Source organism: Diadema setosum, chromosome 1 (assembly GCF_964275005.1).
Source record: "Diadema setosum chromosome 1, eeDiaSeto1, whole genome shotgun sequence".
In the NCBI taxonomy this organism is placed as follows: Eukaryota; Metazoa; Echinodermata; class Echinoidea; order Diadematoida; family Diadematidae; genus Diadema; species Diadema setosum.
Genome location: NC_092685.1, coordinates 41022978 through 41040891, shown reverse-complemented (window position 1 = coordinate 41040891; position 17914 = coordinate 41022978). Strand labels below are relative to the sequence as shown.

Below are 17914 nucleotides of genomic sequence, written 5' to 3'. Positions count from 1 at the left end.
GGGATGGGGAAGGAGAGGGGTTGGAGGAGAACATCCTGCCCCCCCCCCCCCCCAAAAAAAATGGCGAAACTCTTGGCAGGTCAGACCACATACTCCTTCTCAATTGCCCTTGAAATTGAGTGGCTGCAAAGCTGCCATTTAGCATGGAGAACTCTCGCGACCCTGTCACACCGTCAACCAGTTACTCTAGGGCGAGGGTTAGCCGGAGTTCACCTAATTCATCATCCGGTTTCTCCCCCTGCCTCCTGGTTCTCCAGCTATCTTGCCCAGCCGCTGATGTTTAGGCATGTTTCTTCTCTGTGTGTTTTTTTTTTTTTTATCCCAATCCGACACGTATGTTTCGATGACATTTGATCAAGCAGCACCATTCGGGTTCACACATTATGTAGGGCGACGTTAATGCATAACAGTTTGAGCCATGCTGGCTACAGGTATGCACTGCATATTTTGTTTGTGAAACTTCAGTCGCGAGTGCTGCCAACGAGTATGGTAGCAGTGCTCAAGAGAAAACTTCCATGTACATGTGTGTGGGTGTGTCTTCCTTTCTATTCTCCCCTAGTTGTAAAACAACCTCTCGTATCTGTTAAATTTCTAGAATAGTTATGCTTAAAACTCCCCTTCCCAGTAAACCCCAACATCTAATCCAAGTAAATACCAGAGAAATGTTCAGTCAGCTGTCTCAACCACTACCTTCTGAGATATCCAAAAAGAAAACATTACGAGAGCTAGAAGATACAATGTGACAAATCCAAGCTGAACTTCACACTGCTCAGTGACAGAAGGAGATAACGCGTCAGGTCTCAATCTACAAGATTGATACACTTTCCCGCTTGACATCAATTATAAACCTAGCATTACGATCACAACAGGAAGCCATACCTAAGCCACAAAGATGAGATATACGGACCTACATTGTCAAAAAAAATAAATAAAATAAAATAAAGTACTATCAGAGTTAAAAAGAGCAGGAAAGCAAAGGGTAGTTTGGATGTGTCAGAAAGAAGGTGAGAACTGGCAATTAATCACAACGCCAGTTTCCAAAATTTGAGTCACAGGTTTAAACTCCCAGCTTTAGGTTGTGGCCACAGTCTAAGACAGGGGAATTAGGCCGCTGAAGGATAGACATAAGATGATGCACAGGTGTCATCGTATCCATGACAACCCTTCATGAGCACAGTGATGGCACTGCCACTCATGAAAGAAAAGAGAGCCAGAGATAAATCAACAGACAGAAAGGTTAACAGACACTTGGAGAAGAACCAGACAGATAGACAGACAGACAGACAAATGGGCATACAGAGTGAGATTGTTATAATGTAAGATATTAGTTGTATGAATAGACATGCAGTACGATGATACATGAGCAGAGAGATTGTCAATATAAACTTGCCAACTTTTGCGGGCGTTAGGGGGGCAGGAGAGACAGGAGAACGAAAGATAGAAAGAGAATGAAAGAAAGATAGATGGAGGAAAAGAGAGAAAATGGGAGACTAGGATAGAAACGAAGACTTAATTCTAAAAAGATGAGTAAGTGTCATCGTCAGCTTGCCCATTTCTCTACAAAGTTGATGCGTGCTATGAAAGACGTGAGAGAATCACAATTTAAAGCCCACACAAAGTTCTGGTACGCCTGCAAAAGTTGTCAAATTTTGCTCCAAAATGTGAACGTATGCCTAGGAAATGTGAGGAATAACGCTGTAATAACAAGATATTCGGTGGTAACGACGAAAATGGGAAATATTAACCAAAAACTTTCAGTCTCAGAACTTACCCGAACGGGGTCAGGCTAGACTCGGACTCGGGGATAACTCGGCCTCGCTTTGCTTGACGGCGGGATGAGTTGTATTGGTTGTCCCTCTGGATTGTACAGTGTTGTACTATGCATATGGGAGCGGCCTGTATAAACTACATTGTAGCATTCTGGCTACTCGCAGTAATGGTCCGAGTTGTTACAACGCGCGCATCAAAAACCTCTTTGGCGCGCATGCAAAATTAGTGGGCGCCTCTCAAGCACCTCTAAAAACAATCAAAGACGCTTGATAAACAACAACAAAAACTTCAAAGACCGCGCGTCTCAGCAACTGAGGTGATGTGCGTATACTAGTAGGCTAGAGGACCGCGCGCTGTCCATTTGTTTTGTACAGGATTAGCACGCACTTTCCTGTCTGCTCATCAAGGCCTCGTTAGGTACCCGTAGTATAGAGTACTGATGAACATGGCGATCACAAACTGTGTGTAAATTGTCTGAAATAGGGTCGAGTTTTCCCTGAGACCGAGTTAGTCTGGAGCCTTCTGAAATAAAAGTCGGTCTACCGACTTTTATTATTTTTCTCAAAATACTCCAAAACGACTCATCATTCCGGCAAACCGCATCAGCCAGGTAAGTTTCTTTGTAGACTCTTTCGATATATATTGCAAGCAAATATGAAATGGTGCCAGACGGGTTCTCAGGCCCTTACCAGAACTTTGTTTTCACTTTAAAGGTAGGGGATACCTTTTACAGAACTCCCAAAATGCAGCAAAACATTAGATATGAACCTCAGGGGACTTGTTTAGGTCACTGCTTAGAAATTTGGAAGTCAACAGTTATCTACAATTTGAATAATGCCCAAAACTCAACTACTCAGTGGTTCTGTGTGTCAGCCACACTTAAGCCTTTTTGTTGCAGTCTTCTGTATTTTTCTATCTATAAACACAAATCTACAAGTATAGGAGCTGATGTAATAACATATAGAGTGTGTGGCAAGAATGTATATAGAAATATACATGATGGACACACATGCAGTGCATGGGTCTGCAAAGGTAGCCTAGTAATGTACTGGAATTTACGGTGAGCCCCGAAAAAAATTCAATTCAAAATCTAATGGTCAATAAAAATGTACTAAATGTTACCTTCCACTTTCAATACTTTACGGGAGTTTCTAAAATGATACTCTCTTCAACATACCACTGTGTTTATACAACTCTTCATTTAAGGCATGCAAATGAGATTCCCTACCTTTAAGAAAACTCTTAATTGACAGGTGATATAAAGATTCACTGACTAATGTTGTGAATAAAGACTGAGCCTTTAAAGAGAGTTTAAAAGAAATATTAAATGACAGCTCATTAAGATTCACCAATTGCTGTCATGAATAGACACTGGGACTTTTTTGATACTGCTTACAACCACAAATCAAAGATGGTTGATGGGTGTCATTGTGAATGTGGCCAACCCCTCCCAGAACGTGATGTCAGTGCTTGCAGTCACAAAAGAAGTGTGACAGGTGACAGGTTTGGAGAGACAAACTCACAGACTGCTTGATGCACAGGCACACTCAAAGACTGACACCAAGAGATTATCGGATAGAACACCTCAAACCACAATTAAGAGAAGATGTGCGAAGTGTCACTGCTCACATGCCAAGTCCTAAGCAGACATGATGTGTTTACTGGCATGAATGAGAGCAAATATAAATAGACAGATAGCTAGTGGCCAAAGGGTTAGTGTTATATCAAAACAAAGTCCCAACATAAAATCCTACCATCTTTGTATCTCACTTATCAGTCTATTGATCTAATCATGATCACATAAAGATGGATACATTTATGGATAAATGAGAAAAATAGCTGAACAAATAGAAAGATGAAGAGGTTGAGATATATATAGATAGACAGATACTTGTACATTGAGAGAGAGAGATTGAGAGTGTATGTGTTGAAGTTTTCTTTCACAATTGCTCATTTCTCTTTGTAAAAGATAGAGTAACCATTGGCATTTCCTGTGAACTTGGCAAGGTTTTGAACAATGGAAAGTGTGATCTGTAGGGATGTCAAATAATTGGTAAAGGCAAATTTGGTAACAAACAGATCGCAACACGTGCAAACCTGATGGTACAGGATGAATCTTTACATGAAATGCATTTTTGATTGTACAACAATGTGAACGTGCTATTAAAGGTTTGTGCATTCTTTTTTTCCACATCATGACACCTACCTTGCTAGTCTCTGTGTACTGATTGGTTTCCGAGCGTTTGATGACTGCGATGGCGGGCGCGGTCGATGATTTGGCGAAGAAGTTGTCGCACCATTTACAGAGGATGCGGCATTTCTTCGAATTGCGTCCCGCAGCGCTGAGGCATTGGTGTGCGCCTGAGCAACCTGCAAAGAATTGAAAAGATGCCGGAAAGTCCTCCAACTTTATCATTCTTTCGAAAGACAAGATGAATAAATGCAAAGATACCAACACTCAATTGAAAATGTGCGCTTAGAAACGTCAGTATGAAGCGCCATATAAATGCAATTATTATTATTATTATTATTATTAAATGACCATTATTTTCACTATCAACACTCTACACACCAACATCACATGTTCTTTGAATGTGGAACATTTCACTGTGGGCAAAACATAGTGCACTTTGTGTTTGGAACTGACTCTATAATCATGAATGTGTAAATATTTTCTTCATTGTATTTGTCTGTGTGCTTGTGCAAAAGTATATTCACTTAACTGCCTAAATCTGTATGCAAAACATGGTACAAATTAATTCATCTTATGTAGCAAAGTATGAACAACTAGTTAGAAAAAAAAAAAACCACTTTCATATTTACAGCAATCCTATTTTTCTCTCAAAACTCCCCCTAAACAAGAAAAAAACAAGAAAAATACCTCTCTTCAGTGTTACATCGTTACATCAAGAGTTCAAGAGTTATGATGCGAGTCTCCAACTGTAAGTCAACCACAAATTGACCACACCTTGGCAGTCAGCCAATAGGAATCCCCCCTCGCTTTTCCCTGAAATTTTGAGTTTCAGTCGCAAATCGACACATGAGGCTTATGTGACGTGGCCTGGGTCATAGGGCAAGCATGTTTGTTACACCTTTCTGAATAACATTTCAACTTTGAAGCCTTGTTTTGAAACAGCTATAAGCAGTTAACTCGTAAGCAAATAATCTGACTCCAGGAGTGCCGATATTGACACTCACTAGTGGTATGTTGGTATGTTAAAAAACATGTTGCTGCAATATAAGTGTTGCACATCCTTAACAAGAAGATACAGATTGTTATAGGAACACAGCTTCAGGTGCTCAAAACATTGACCCCTCTATTAACATCAAATTAAATGATATCAACTAAGTCCTCTTGTACAGTAAAACAAGGAATGATCCTGTACATTTTAATTTCACAAATTTTGCGAGCGCAAAGATTTGCAAAATCAAAATGGACATGAAATCTCTTGTCTACACTGTATGCACTGAATGCCAGTGACAATTTGCAAAAATTTCATGCGAAAAAGGCCATGGGCTCCAATTTGCAAAAAATTTCATGCCGCAAACACATCTTGCTTTATAGTAGTTGGGAAGGAGATGGGGTATAAAAATTGAAAACACTTTTAGATTTAGATTAAAGTTGAGCAAAATAGTTATAATATTGCAAACAACTGTTAAAACATAAATCATAATCCTTTGCAAGCAGCAAACTTTGTATCTGAGCAACTTTTTACTATTCCTAGAGAGTGGGAAGATAGGAAGGAAACTTTTGTCAGAGATCAGAAGAGGTCTTCCGAGCTCCTGGCCATGTGATGCCAATGACGACAGTGCCGAAGGTATTGTAATTTTCGCCGCCTCGTATCTGCTGAAGCGGTTTCCATGGATAAATGACTGCGTTTGTCAACAAAACACAACTCTGCCATCTGCTCCCAAATGGGTTCATGGGCAGTGGGGGCCTCCTCCACCGCCCGACATTCTCTTCGCCAACATAGGAAGGGGTTTGTAATGACATTTTAAATCCACGGGTGTGAGATATCCCCTCCCCTCCTCCTTTACGTAGCAAAGAAATAGAAGGTGTTGGGGGGGGGGGGATAAAATCAGAACAGAGGATCAGCTCTAGTCATTGATCTGTGAGAGAAGTGGGAACTCAGCCAAGGAAGGGGGGATGGTGGGATGCTCTGCTCCGGCTCTCAAAACAATGATGCGGTGTGGAATGATGGAGGAGCTCGCCGTGGTAACGATGTAATTGGTACTTATTGCACTGTACAATGCGTTGAGCAAACACTGTCTACATGTGAGACTGATTACTGGCAGATGGCTGGCAACTTTTCTCCCACCTCCCGAACCTCTCTTGCCCCTCTGCCCTACGCAGAAACCCAGGCTCTCTCTCCCTATCTCTCATCCCTCCTTCTCCCTCTCTCTGTCTCTTTTCCTCTTTCTCCTAGTCCTGTTCTCTTTCAACGTCTATTTGCAAAGAAAGCACGCCCAACAACCTTGCAAATGTTCTCGCCAGTGCAACCTTCTTGATCAGTCCAATAACACCTTGTACATATTTGGGACAAAGGGATTTAAATCTAGATCAATCGTGGCTTGCGCCAAAGTGGTACACCAGACTGAAGGTTGTGGAGATATAAAATGTGCACACACGTAAAAAGAATCGAAGCTGGAATTCTTCTCCGCGATGAGCGACAAGAGTCGAACCCCAGTCACGTTCTCTGCAAACCGAAGGATCCTCAATATTCGTGACATTTCAAGCACTCTTCTGAGAATTGCGTCGGGCCGGATATCCTCCGGTGGTGCCCCATAGGACGATCCACCATCCAGGGAATTATCGGGCACGCCGTGGCTGCAATATCCATCTCGGTTGAAGCAAGCATCTTCCATTCAGACCAGAAATTGATCATACCAAAAAATACAAAATAAAGATTTGAAACAGAGGAGTTACTCCTCATCACTCTTTCCAGGAAGTTGTCATCGTTGGAGCGGAAGTTTGATAGAGTTACCTCGCCACAAGCAAAAAGCATGAGATCTGACTGAATTATGTGATCATGACATATTTATATGTAATACCTTTGTCAGTCAACAAGCTCATGCCGTACATGGTTTGCCTTGATACAGTGATGAGATGGTGTAATTCAAAAATGGTGGTAGAAAAAATATACACATGGCCACAGTGCATAGTATGTACTTTCTCTTTCAGAAAAAGCCTTTTGTCTTGAACAGCCACACAGCCCCAAACGGTGCAAAAGCAATAGAACAGTTCAAATATATAGATCTCTCTCCTGTTTTCGTGGCATTCTGATCAGTAAGTCACAGGTATGCACTGAAATTGACTTTCAACTGGTTGAAATGCAGGAAATGATGCCAAATTCTCATTTGGGAAATAAGGTTGCGTTTTGCCCTCACAATTTCATTTGATTAGCTGTAGTTTTCATCCAGCATACAAGACAGGAAACTTGACTATCAAAAAAGATATTTGTCTGCTAGGCCATAGAGAATGAACTGAAATATGCCACAAAATTAGCATCTACAGGCTACATATCCACATGCGTCACTGCGCAAGGCACCGGTGTACAATACACATCAAGTTGTTACGAGTTCAAGTTGTGACATGACACATTCATACAACTGGATAACCTTTACTTTTTCCCCCCATAATGCACTGTGTTCACTCCAGGGGGGCGTTTCATCAACGAGTTCGTCGGAGGTTTTCACCGACGAATTTGCTATCAGCCAATCAGACGCAAGGATTTACACTGACAACTGTTAAAAGCTAATGAAATCCTTGGTCTGATTGGCTGATAGCAAATTTGTCGGTGAAATCTCCGACGAACTCGTTGATGAAACGCCCCCCCCTACCACAAGTCGGTATAGCAACCACAGAAGATATAGAAGAACTCACGTTGCATGAGCTGCAGTGAGAGATTTGAATTGATGAAGATGAGAGATGTAGACGTGTCTGATGCATCATCTTTGAATCAAGTCAATCATACTGCATCTTGCATAAGATTATGATATCTTTTTTTTCCTCAATTATGGTTAATGACTTTTGATGGTGTAGTTGGCAAATTAGGCACTTTTCTTTGACCCACTTGTCTGATCAGATATAGGTAGGAATTATATTTGTAGCACCTTCTTAAGTTTATGTCCACATCACTTCCTGGCTGAAAAGATGTAAATGGTTGAAAAGGCATATAGACTGATATCCTTTTTCAATAGTATCCTTGATTAGCTCCAGATAATTTAAATAACTGAAGAAAATAGAATTCAGAAATGTGACTCTTGGCACAGAATGCAACATCTTTCACAGAAAGACAATAGCACTGAGTTGTACTTCTAAGTAGAAATTTCTTCCCCTTATTTTATCACTCTACTGGTTTGAAATATCATCACAAGGAGTAGTCCTTTTGAAAATTCTGATGACGAAACTTGTGCCCCCCCCCCCCCATTCTGTCAACTGAAGAACTGGAATACTATCAACTCGCTCTTAATCTATAGTCACAAACTGTGTGTTGAAATACTTTCTATTAATCACATGTGATCTTAAAGTTACCGATTACCCCAAAAGTATCTTGTTGGCACTATACAAAATCATGGCTCCAACCATTAAAGTTGAGATGGCAACCCTCTCTGCAGATCCGGTCGGTCTTTCCATTCACCCCGTTTTGCTGGTTCGGCTGGATCAGCCCGCCGAAGGTTAGAGATTTTGGTCTAAACTCCAAACACATGGGAATTTGACGTGTGACAATGAACCCCCGGCCTCCCCTGGCATGTAGTAAGGGGGGATGGTCCCGGACCCCCCTTAACTAAATCCAGCAGGATTTCATTATCCAAACTTTTGGTGCCTTGCCCAATACCCTCAGCTGAGGACGCAAATCCAAATTTACATTCTCCGGCTCAAAAACTGGATACTACAATATCCCTACCCAACACACACACAGACACATGCAGCTAGCTTGCCTACTACGTGCCCTTCCTTTTGCCATTCCTCCAAGATATATCTCGCAAGATATATATTCCAGTCCTTCAAATTCACATGACTGCTAATCCTTGAGTAGCACTGGAAACAGGGCAATGATGCAGTTTTCCTGCCAAAAGCAGCATCTATCTAAATAGTATGTTTACTTCATGTCCACCCAAAGGACATGGCTTGAAAGATAAAGAGAGGAACTGTCATACTCCAAAAGAGGTAAATTTTGGGCTCATAAAATCAATTTCTAGAATAATATTATTCTCTGGAAATGCTGCAATGTGCTTGCTAATGTAATATAGACATCGGCCCGATGGAACCTTCTATGGAACGATATCAACAGATTTATGATAATGAAGTGTTTTCTGACCTATGCATGTAGCATCACTTTTGTTATATCAATGGTATGTATACTTGGACCGATTCTGAAGAAGTGTAAACTTGAACATCTCCACAAAGATGGAAATGGGGTATTAAAATGGGACAGGTAAGGAAAATAGACAAATCAAACAAAAGCAAGCAGAGATAAAGTTCAAAAAGTTTGAGCATATCATTTTGGGAGCAGTGTGATGCATAAAAGAGTTTGATCTTTAGCAAAATGTCTTTCATTCAAATCTATATACTGAACTACATAAAGAGTGATACAAGAAATGGCATTGATAGTAATCTCTTCATTTCAACAGTCCGCTTCTTGACTGGAAGGGTTGGGCTCCACAGTTTGGAAAGATGAAAAATGTACAAGACAGCGAGTGCTACGACGAAGAGACCACCATGGAGAAGAGGTTGTTAGCAATCGGGAGCAGCCACTGGAGGAGAACAGTAGATCTCTCTCCTCTTTCTGTTTCTGGCCACTTTTGATTGCTCCTGAGGACTAGCTGGATGTAACGATCCATCAATGTCTACCCACACAGGAATCCCAGAGAGTGGTTGATGCCTCTGACGACGAGATCCCCCATCCAGAGGGACGGCCCTACCAGCATCCACAGGATTTCCAAGGGGATCTGCCACTCTGCTGAAAGATCGGCTAAGAGAGCTGGTGACTGTTGGCCAGATATCACACCACCTGGCCATGACTATTGCTATCAAAAGTGTGATATTCATAGAGCGACAGAAATTATGCAAAAGACAAATAAAATATGGTTGACCCATGTAAAAATCTAATAGATTTCACTCCTAATGAAATGGGCAAAGAACCTGAAATATATGACACATATTCATCATTTACCAAAAGCTTATCATGCGGGGGGGGGGGGGGGGGGGGATAACATTAAAGGGTGTGTACAGTTCTGGTCGAGGTGAGGATCTAGCTTTTAACGTTTTGCGAGATATTAAGAAACCACTCTATGAGATGTCAAAGAGCATGCAGTTCTAAGGGGTATCGAAAGTTTATTCGATGAAAATCGGTTTTGAAATGGTCGAGATATCCAAAAACAAGGTGAAACAAAGAGATCCTAATAAAGTTGTGGCATGTCGCCTGTTATTATTAGCACTTTTTTGGATATCTCGGCCATTTGAAAACCAATTTTCATCAAATAAACATTGAATCCTTCTTAAAATTACATGCTCTTTCATATTTCATAAGAGGCTTTTCATTATCTCACTTAGGAATGTTCAAAACATGAATCCCCTTTAATATCTCCCCCCCAAAAATCTCGCTCCAAATTTAGACTCAAGAACAAAGCATCCTCTTTACACTCTGAGTTTGTTTACTGAGAAAACATTTGATACCAAACCTTACAATTTCTATGACAAAAGCAACCCTGCAAGAAGAGTAAGAGTTCAAGCAAACATATTCTTTAATCCCATGGATGATGCTATTACCAAGAACCAAAGATGGTCTTGATTACCGCTCCGGGATTCGGCTGGAGACGTCATGGACAGACAAGAGCACAGAAGGCATTGAACTAGATCCGAGATGCCATCTCTCTGGTGGATGCATCGCCATGGCGACGCATCACCCTCGCTGACGGACAGCGTTAGGATGGAGAGGGACTCGGAGATATAATGAATACACGTTGAGAGGAGAAATTGGAATGAAACCGCGCATAATGACATCAGATCCCCCGTCTGATCCTAAGATAACATTGGCAAAAATGCTCTCCTGGTTGGTAACTCGAGTCTGGAGTCTTGAGACCCTGAAATCCATGCTGTTCAGGTCAGGAAACAATACAGTGCAAACACTGAAAATAGGTTGCATCTGAGTTTATAAAGGACTTTCAAATTTGGCAAATGTAAAAAAATCTTTTTAAAGATACTCAACAATCAAAGTTATCTGAATATCTAGCCAAAGAGAATAAACCAGGAGAAGAAAAAAACAACAACAAGTGTATTACCAAACTGATATCAATGGCACCAAAGCAACAGATCTACAGTGTGCAAAGTTGATGGAAAACTAGTAGAGTATCAATAAAGTTATCACAGTTTCCATGTCTTTAACAGGGATACACATGCAACGCAGTCAAGTGGTCTCTCTCTCTCTCTCTCTTCCACTTGTACAGAAGTGGCTCATATGTTCTAACAGTTCTACCTTGGCAGTCTCAGCGGGAAAGTACTCAGTTGTGAGTCTTGCACATGTATGCAGCATTACATGTTGTGTTTGAATGCAGTGGAACTTCCAAGTGCAAGCTGGCGGCCACATGCACACTGTAACATGCCTTGAATCATTGAGGTGCTGCAATTTTATAATTTTTTTTATTTTCATCTTTTTCTTGACATGAATGTCTCCATCAACACTTTCCCCAACTCCTGATTAATAATAGGCTTTCATCATCACTATCAGCACAATATCAAGATCCCAAATATACACAGAACATGAAGTTTTGCAATCACCGTGGAAAAAATATTGACAAGCAAAATTCGAAAAGACAAAACTTTCTTGCACATTCTCTCTCTGTTCTTCTTGGTAAATTGCAACAGTGAGGGGAGGAACTGGCTTAAAACAGTGTGATTCCTTTTCTATGGTATTCTTCAGCTGACTGTGTTCCTTTAAAGCCTGAATTTATCAATGGGGGGGGGGGGGGGGGGGGGCTTCATATGCATGCTGTGATGAGAAAGAAAAAAGCCCTGTCCAGCACTGTTTTAGTTCCAGGGTGTTTTCACTCTCAATTTGCGATTTACACTGGGGACTGGTGGTGGTTTGGGGAAAGGGGGACAGTTTGAAACACTTTGGCGCCTCCAGCTACGAAAAAATCCACAGCCGATCATGGATCACGCATAACTAGGCTGAACTTGCACAACAAAGAGTCCATAAAGTATTTTGCCTGCTTTTTTTTTTTTTTTTTGCTTTTTGTTTTGAATCCATTTGTAGGCTGAGCATTACACATCCTTGGTATCAATGCTCAACCATAACAGAGAAAACAAAACACTCCACCCTATGCAATCATGTCATTTTGTTATGCCAATCAAAATCTATTTGAGCAAAATATATCAAACCATGGGATGGTACCGAAAACAAACAAAGGAAATTGATCAATGAATACACCTACTTCACTTTTGTAGCAACAGTGGAAACGAGAAGAAAAAGGAAGCAATTTCTCTTTGAAGGCATCATTAACTGGGCAATATCCACCAGAATAAACAAATACAGACAAAATACAAACAAACTGATACTATTCCAGGAAATAATTTTCTGCCAATGTCTGGAAGAAAACAAGGTGATTGAGCTCGAGTGTTTCTTTAAATCATCAGACATCCATGGGACAGATGTTTGGGAGGGGAGGATAATTTGGGTGTTTTGGTAACATCACACGCTCCTCATTCAGGGAAAACGTCAGCTGGGACCACTGGGGGGAAAGAAGTTTTGGTTTCACTCCCATGCAGCTTTTCTCCACCAGTTTAGACCTGTTGTCATGGCGACGAGAAAGACATCATTGTTGTATGCTTGAGTTTGGAGTCCAGAGGTGATGCACAGAAGAGCCTCTGTTTTCATCCTTATGTAGAACATAACAAACCCATATAAACCCATAAAGTGGCTAGCTATACAAGGTCAAGAAGTTACATTATTGCACCAATTATTCAATTCCGAAACAATGCAACCTTTGCAATACTTACAGCTGGTACACCCAAATCAAGCATTCCAGCAATCTGCAACTAGTATACACGGAAGGCAATGAAAAATATGTTAAAGAAAATTAAAAAAAGGGAAGATCAACATCACCAGGTGACTATTCTGGGTCAGCTAAGGTTAGAGTAGAACGCTGTTGTTACCGATTTGAACAAAATGTAACAGCCTGCTAATTCTTTCTCAGATCTTGGCACATATGCCAGCAATAAATGTGTAGAAAATAAAAAAATAACTATAACAAGATGCTTTAGGCTATTCCTATGCAGGTCATTTCTAAGCTAGCAACTATCAGAATTTCAAACTGAAAGCCAGCCCATTCTACAAGTGATCAAATTTTCTCTATTTTGCTCATGAAAACAAGATCATAACTGTTACTTTTCCCCAGAATCAGCTTTAAAAGCTGCTAGTTTTGATACAATTCTTTTCAGGAACTTAAAGATGTTTAACCAGCAGTCTACATACACTATTCCAGTTTTAAGAATAATTCTCCCTATTTAGTCACTTGCAGACAAATAAAAAGACAAAAAAAAAAATGAATGCATATGATCAATGAAACTCCAAGCAACAAAGGACACATGTTTCTGAAAGTTGTGACTACTTGCAGGTCATTGAAAAATTAGGGCCTAAGTCATGTTGGCATGGCAAATATTCATCAAAAAGTTAACAAGACTATAAAATAGATGACGCTTCCTGAAATTCAGCATTTATTTCCAAAATAATATTTCATTTTTTTTTTTTCAGCAGACAACTCCTATCACCAACTCTGCTCCACGTATCTGCTTGCCCCTACGCAACCTCTGAGAAGGCAGAAGAGACGTGTTTCAGAGAGGACAAACAGTCACAGAAAGACCAGACCCCACCAGACGACGACGACAAGACAAGTTCCTAAACCGAGCTTCCTGGTGGTCCCGGGGAGAAAGTCTATCTCGCCATTGTTGGACACGTAATTATATGAGCAAAACAAATCAACGACGGCATTGTTTCCACAATGTGTAAATTCAAAACAAATCTCATTTCACACGATAATGGAAGAAAAAAATAGAGCCTTGTCTTCAAACATTTTTTTTTTCTTTTTTGCTTTAAGTCTTTTTTTTTTTTTTCAATTCGGTCTTGTTTTGTTTTCTGGTCACAATAACTAGGCCCTTGATAATTTCTTCCAAACTTCAGCTGTTCGTATGGACCACTTCCACTCCCATGATAGCAGTTTTCTCTCCTGACAAAAGTTACACAGGAAACAGTTTCATCTCTAGGCATAAAGAAAAAAAAATACATGAAAAAAAAAATCACATACAAAAAGTGCAACTGTGGAGAGAAAGATAAATCATTTTGGTGCAAGCTGAAATAAATCACATTAAGGCTTGAGGAAATATGACAGAAAGTATGTAAGCCGTGCCTCTAATAAGAGACTTGCTCTACAAAATGCAGCTTGCTCTCCACACAAATGGAAGGGGAGGGGAAAGGAGGGGCTTGTTGTGCTGAGATCAGTGTTCTGGTATTAAAACATTTAAGATATATAAAAATGACAAGGGAAAGACTTGCTACTTGGGGGGAAACTGGGGGTCAAACTGTTAAAAACTAAACCTGCTCTGATATAGATATCAACTTCATTTGGCAAATAAACATTAATTTTCACACAATGTCTTAACTTTTGAAAAGGAAGTTGATTATTTTGGCATTCTGAGACTACGCAACAAACAGAGACAAAACTTTCTGAAAGATGCATAGATATTACTCCATATTATAAAAATTGAAATTTCAGTAAAAGCCTATTTAAAACCTATCTTTAGAAAGGGAGGAAGATATCACACATGGATAGTAATGATCACCCCCCCCCCCATATTTACCCTTTACTCCTGTTGTCCCCATTCCTTTTGCGGAGACCAAATTACAATTTCTGCTTCTAAACCCGTCCCTCCTCCAACCTCAGCCCCATCCAACCCACGACCTATTCCAAAATTTTCATGACAACACCATTTCCGGAGATAAAGTGCTAACCTTGCACTGCCATCAGTTCCAGGGGGCATAGAACAAATGGAAAGGGGTGGTGGGGGGGGGGGGGGGTTGGTGAAGCAGGGCTGTGATAATTTTAGAAGTGTAAACTGCAAAGAAAATGAAAGTCACAGTAGAGATTTCTGTGACACTTCCAATCTAGCCACATTCAACCGCTCCCCAACGCTCCTCAGCCAAAGAATGGACCGGAATTCCTTCACGGCATCGCTCTTCAGAGCGATTGGAAACCAAAACCGAGCTTTTTTAAAATCACCTCATTCACACCTTCAAACCCTGTCAGTCTTTCTAAAAGAGGGGGAGGGGTGGGGCAGAGAGAGAGAGAGAGAGAGAGAGAGATGGAAAGAACCAGAACACAATGTGTGTAACCTTGATTAGAGGGAACATGGAAGTTTTTGCCTCATGTCTTCTGTGCTCAGAGAACAGGGTTTAAATTCAATATGAATATGATCATACATTCAGGAAGTGAATGCACAGTATACTTCGGTGAATGAAACTCGCAACACTTTTGGTGTATCTGTGGGACACTGATAATTAATAGCACATGCCATAACAAAAATCTAATTCAAAGTATCAAAAGTCTTCAAACTACAGAATTTGTTTTGGACTTAATGCCTTGATAACCAATGATTACCAGAAAAGAATCAGACCACTATAACACTAGAAATCCAGATTCCTTTTGCAGGTAGAACTTGTGCTTAAAATGTATACCAAACCAAAGGCAATCATATTCTTCTTCTTCTTCTTCTTCTTGAATCTTCAAAGGGCTATGCAGCCTACCATAAAGATGATAAAGGATGAGACTTTTTATATAACCTCCAGTGGCATAAAGACATGATTCATACAAATGTATTTATATAAGTACTGCAAGTGCCATCATTTCATGTACGCATGTGAAGCATACGTGGTGATCACGTGGATAAACCGAAAATACACCTTTCACCTGATACCAAGACACAAGACTAAGACATTTGAGGCCAGACTATATCCTGATGGGTTCAAAGGGCTCTCTTTAAAGGGAAACTTCCCTGTACCTCCAATCTGACCGACTTTCAAGAAAACAAACAAACAAACAAACAAACAATATGTGAAGTCACTCAAAAAGAGGAGTGAAAGTTTTTTTTTTAATTAGATTCTCTGAGCATTGATAAATGTAGAAATTATATTCTTTGCATTATACTCTCAAGTGATTGTGAATGAGCAATCATGATGTTTAAAAGGGGAGTACGAGTTCTGTTCTCATTGCTGAAGTACTCCCCCCCAAGAAAAAGGATTAAAATCTATAATGAATGGGAGAGTTGTGACATCACTTGCCTTATTCAATTTGAATCTATTCATATACATGTATGATTAGAACCATTAACGCATTTTGTGGTCAACACATGAAATTTTCAGAATCATTTAAAAAAAAAATATCAGCTTTGGTTACTGTAAAATGAATATTAATTGTGAGTGTGATCTTACTTGTTTTCCCCTCTTTATGAAAATTGAATTTGGCATGGAGTGGGGTGGACTGTCCCTTTAAAGATATACTACCCAGCATCAATAACAATTGGCCTTTCATGTGACCTCATCTCCCACGGGGATACTGATATTTCGCAACAGACTAGATGTAAGAACCCTCTCTGCAAGTCTTTAGAAACCAATATCTCCACGGAAACATACAATAACACGAGGTCGGAGGTCAAATGACTTTTATCCCCGGATCCTCGCAAATTATTTCGTTTTGTCTTGCTGGCTACACTTACCTGCGGCTTCTCATTTTGTAGGGTGTCAATTCCGATTACACTTTGCAAACGTCTACAGATACCACTCACACAACTTCTATCTTCCGTTTTCACTGACTTCTATTTTTCCTCTCACTCAGAGGAAAGTGAAAGAGATGACACTTACAAACATTCATTGCACGACAAAACTGTCACGAAGAGCCTCATCAAGATTCTCTATACCTATCAAATATATGTGGCCTTTGTATAGCAGGACAGTAATGCTTTATGTTGGTCAGGTTAAATTGTTAAACATCAGATTATTTGTGTTAACATAAAGGGTTGATTTCATGTCCGTACACTAACCACTCAAGATCACTCCGATTCATCTGAGACCTTAGATCGGCATCACTGTCCTGAGGTTCTGTTTGACCTTTGCAGTTAGTATTCAAGAGTTGATTAAAGGGATTGTGTAGTTTTGGTTGAGACCTACATAACCTCGGGTTTCTAACATTTTGGGGTGAGATTATGAGAAACCTCTTGAGAAATACGAAAGAGCATGTAATTCTAAAAGGAATCAACGTTTATGGATTAAAATTGTTTTTGAAATGGCTGAGATACCCAAAACAGAGCAATTCTAATTAAATGTGGGACCCACCTTTTATTACGATCCCTTTGTTTTACTTTATTTTTGGATGTCTCAGTCATTCCAAAACGGATTTTCATCAAATAAACTTCGAATTCCTCTTAGAAAGGTATGCTCTGTACTATTTTACAAACGGGTTCTTGATATCTCGCAAAAAGTTCAAAGCCCAATTCTCACCTCTACCAATACCGTACCATTCCTTTAAAGCTGAAATCCACAATATGCTCTTTAAGAATTTCTAGTGTCCTGAATAACTTAAAAATCACCTTTGATTAATTCTATGTGAAATCATCCTTCAGAGCAATTCATATATGTAAACAAATGCCCTTTTACCAATATCCCAGTATGAGGTCAAACAAGTGCTTTCATCTTCTGCTGAAAGGACAAACCTACAGTCATCAAATGGTGAAAACAGACAGCTGATTCCTCCACTCTTAACTTTGTCTCATAGGAAAAGAATAAATAAATCACTTGGAAATACAAAGAAAATGTCTCATTTGTCACAGCTACGTGAGTACAGAAAGCCACTACATGTGGTAATTTAAAGGGACTAAAGGGGAATTCCAGTCCTGTTTGAAGTTATTTTGATAAGAAAGAGTAAAATCTAATGAGCACAACTGTGAAAATTTGATCAAAAATCGGATAAGAATTGAGGAAGTTATTAAATTGAGAAGTTTTGGTAATTTTCACAAAAAGTGCTCGAATAGCCCGATATGAATATGCAAATGAGTGAGTGGATGATGTCATCCCCTCACACCCTGCCACATTTT

The 17914-nt window shown here is 40.0% G+C and overlaps 1 protein-coding gene across 1 annotated transcript in view; it reads right to left on the bottom strand.

The window, feature by feature from the left end:
- Positions 1–17914, bottom strand: part of LOC140236690 (tubulin polyglutamylase TTLL5-like) — a 119510-nt gene that overhangs the window by 20498 nt on the left and 81098 nt on the right. The window contains exon 30 of the mRNA XM_072316648.1: positions 3977–4140. Within this exon, the coding sequence (XP_072172749.1) occupies positions 3977–4140 (164 nt within the window). The remainder of the gene's footprint in view (positions 1–3976; positions 4141–17914) is intronic.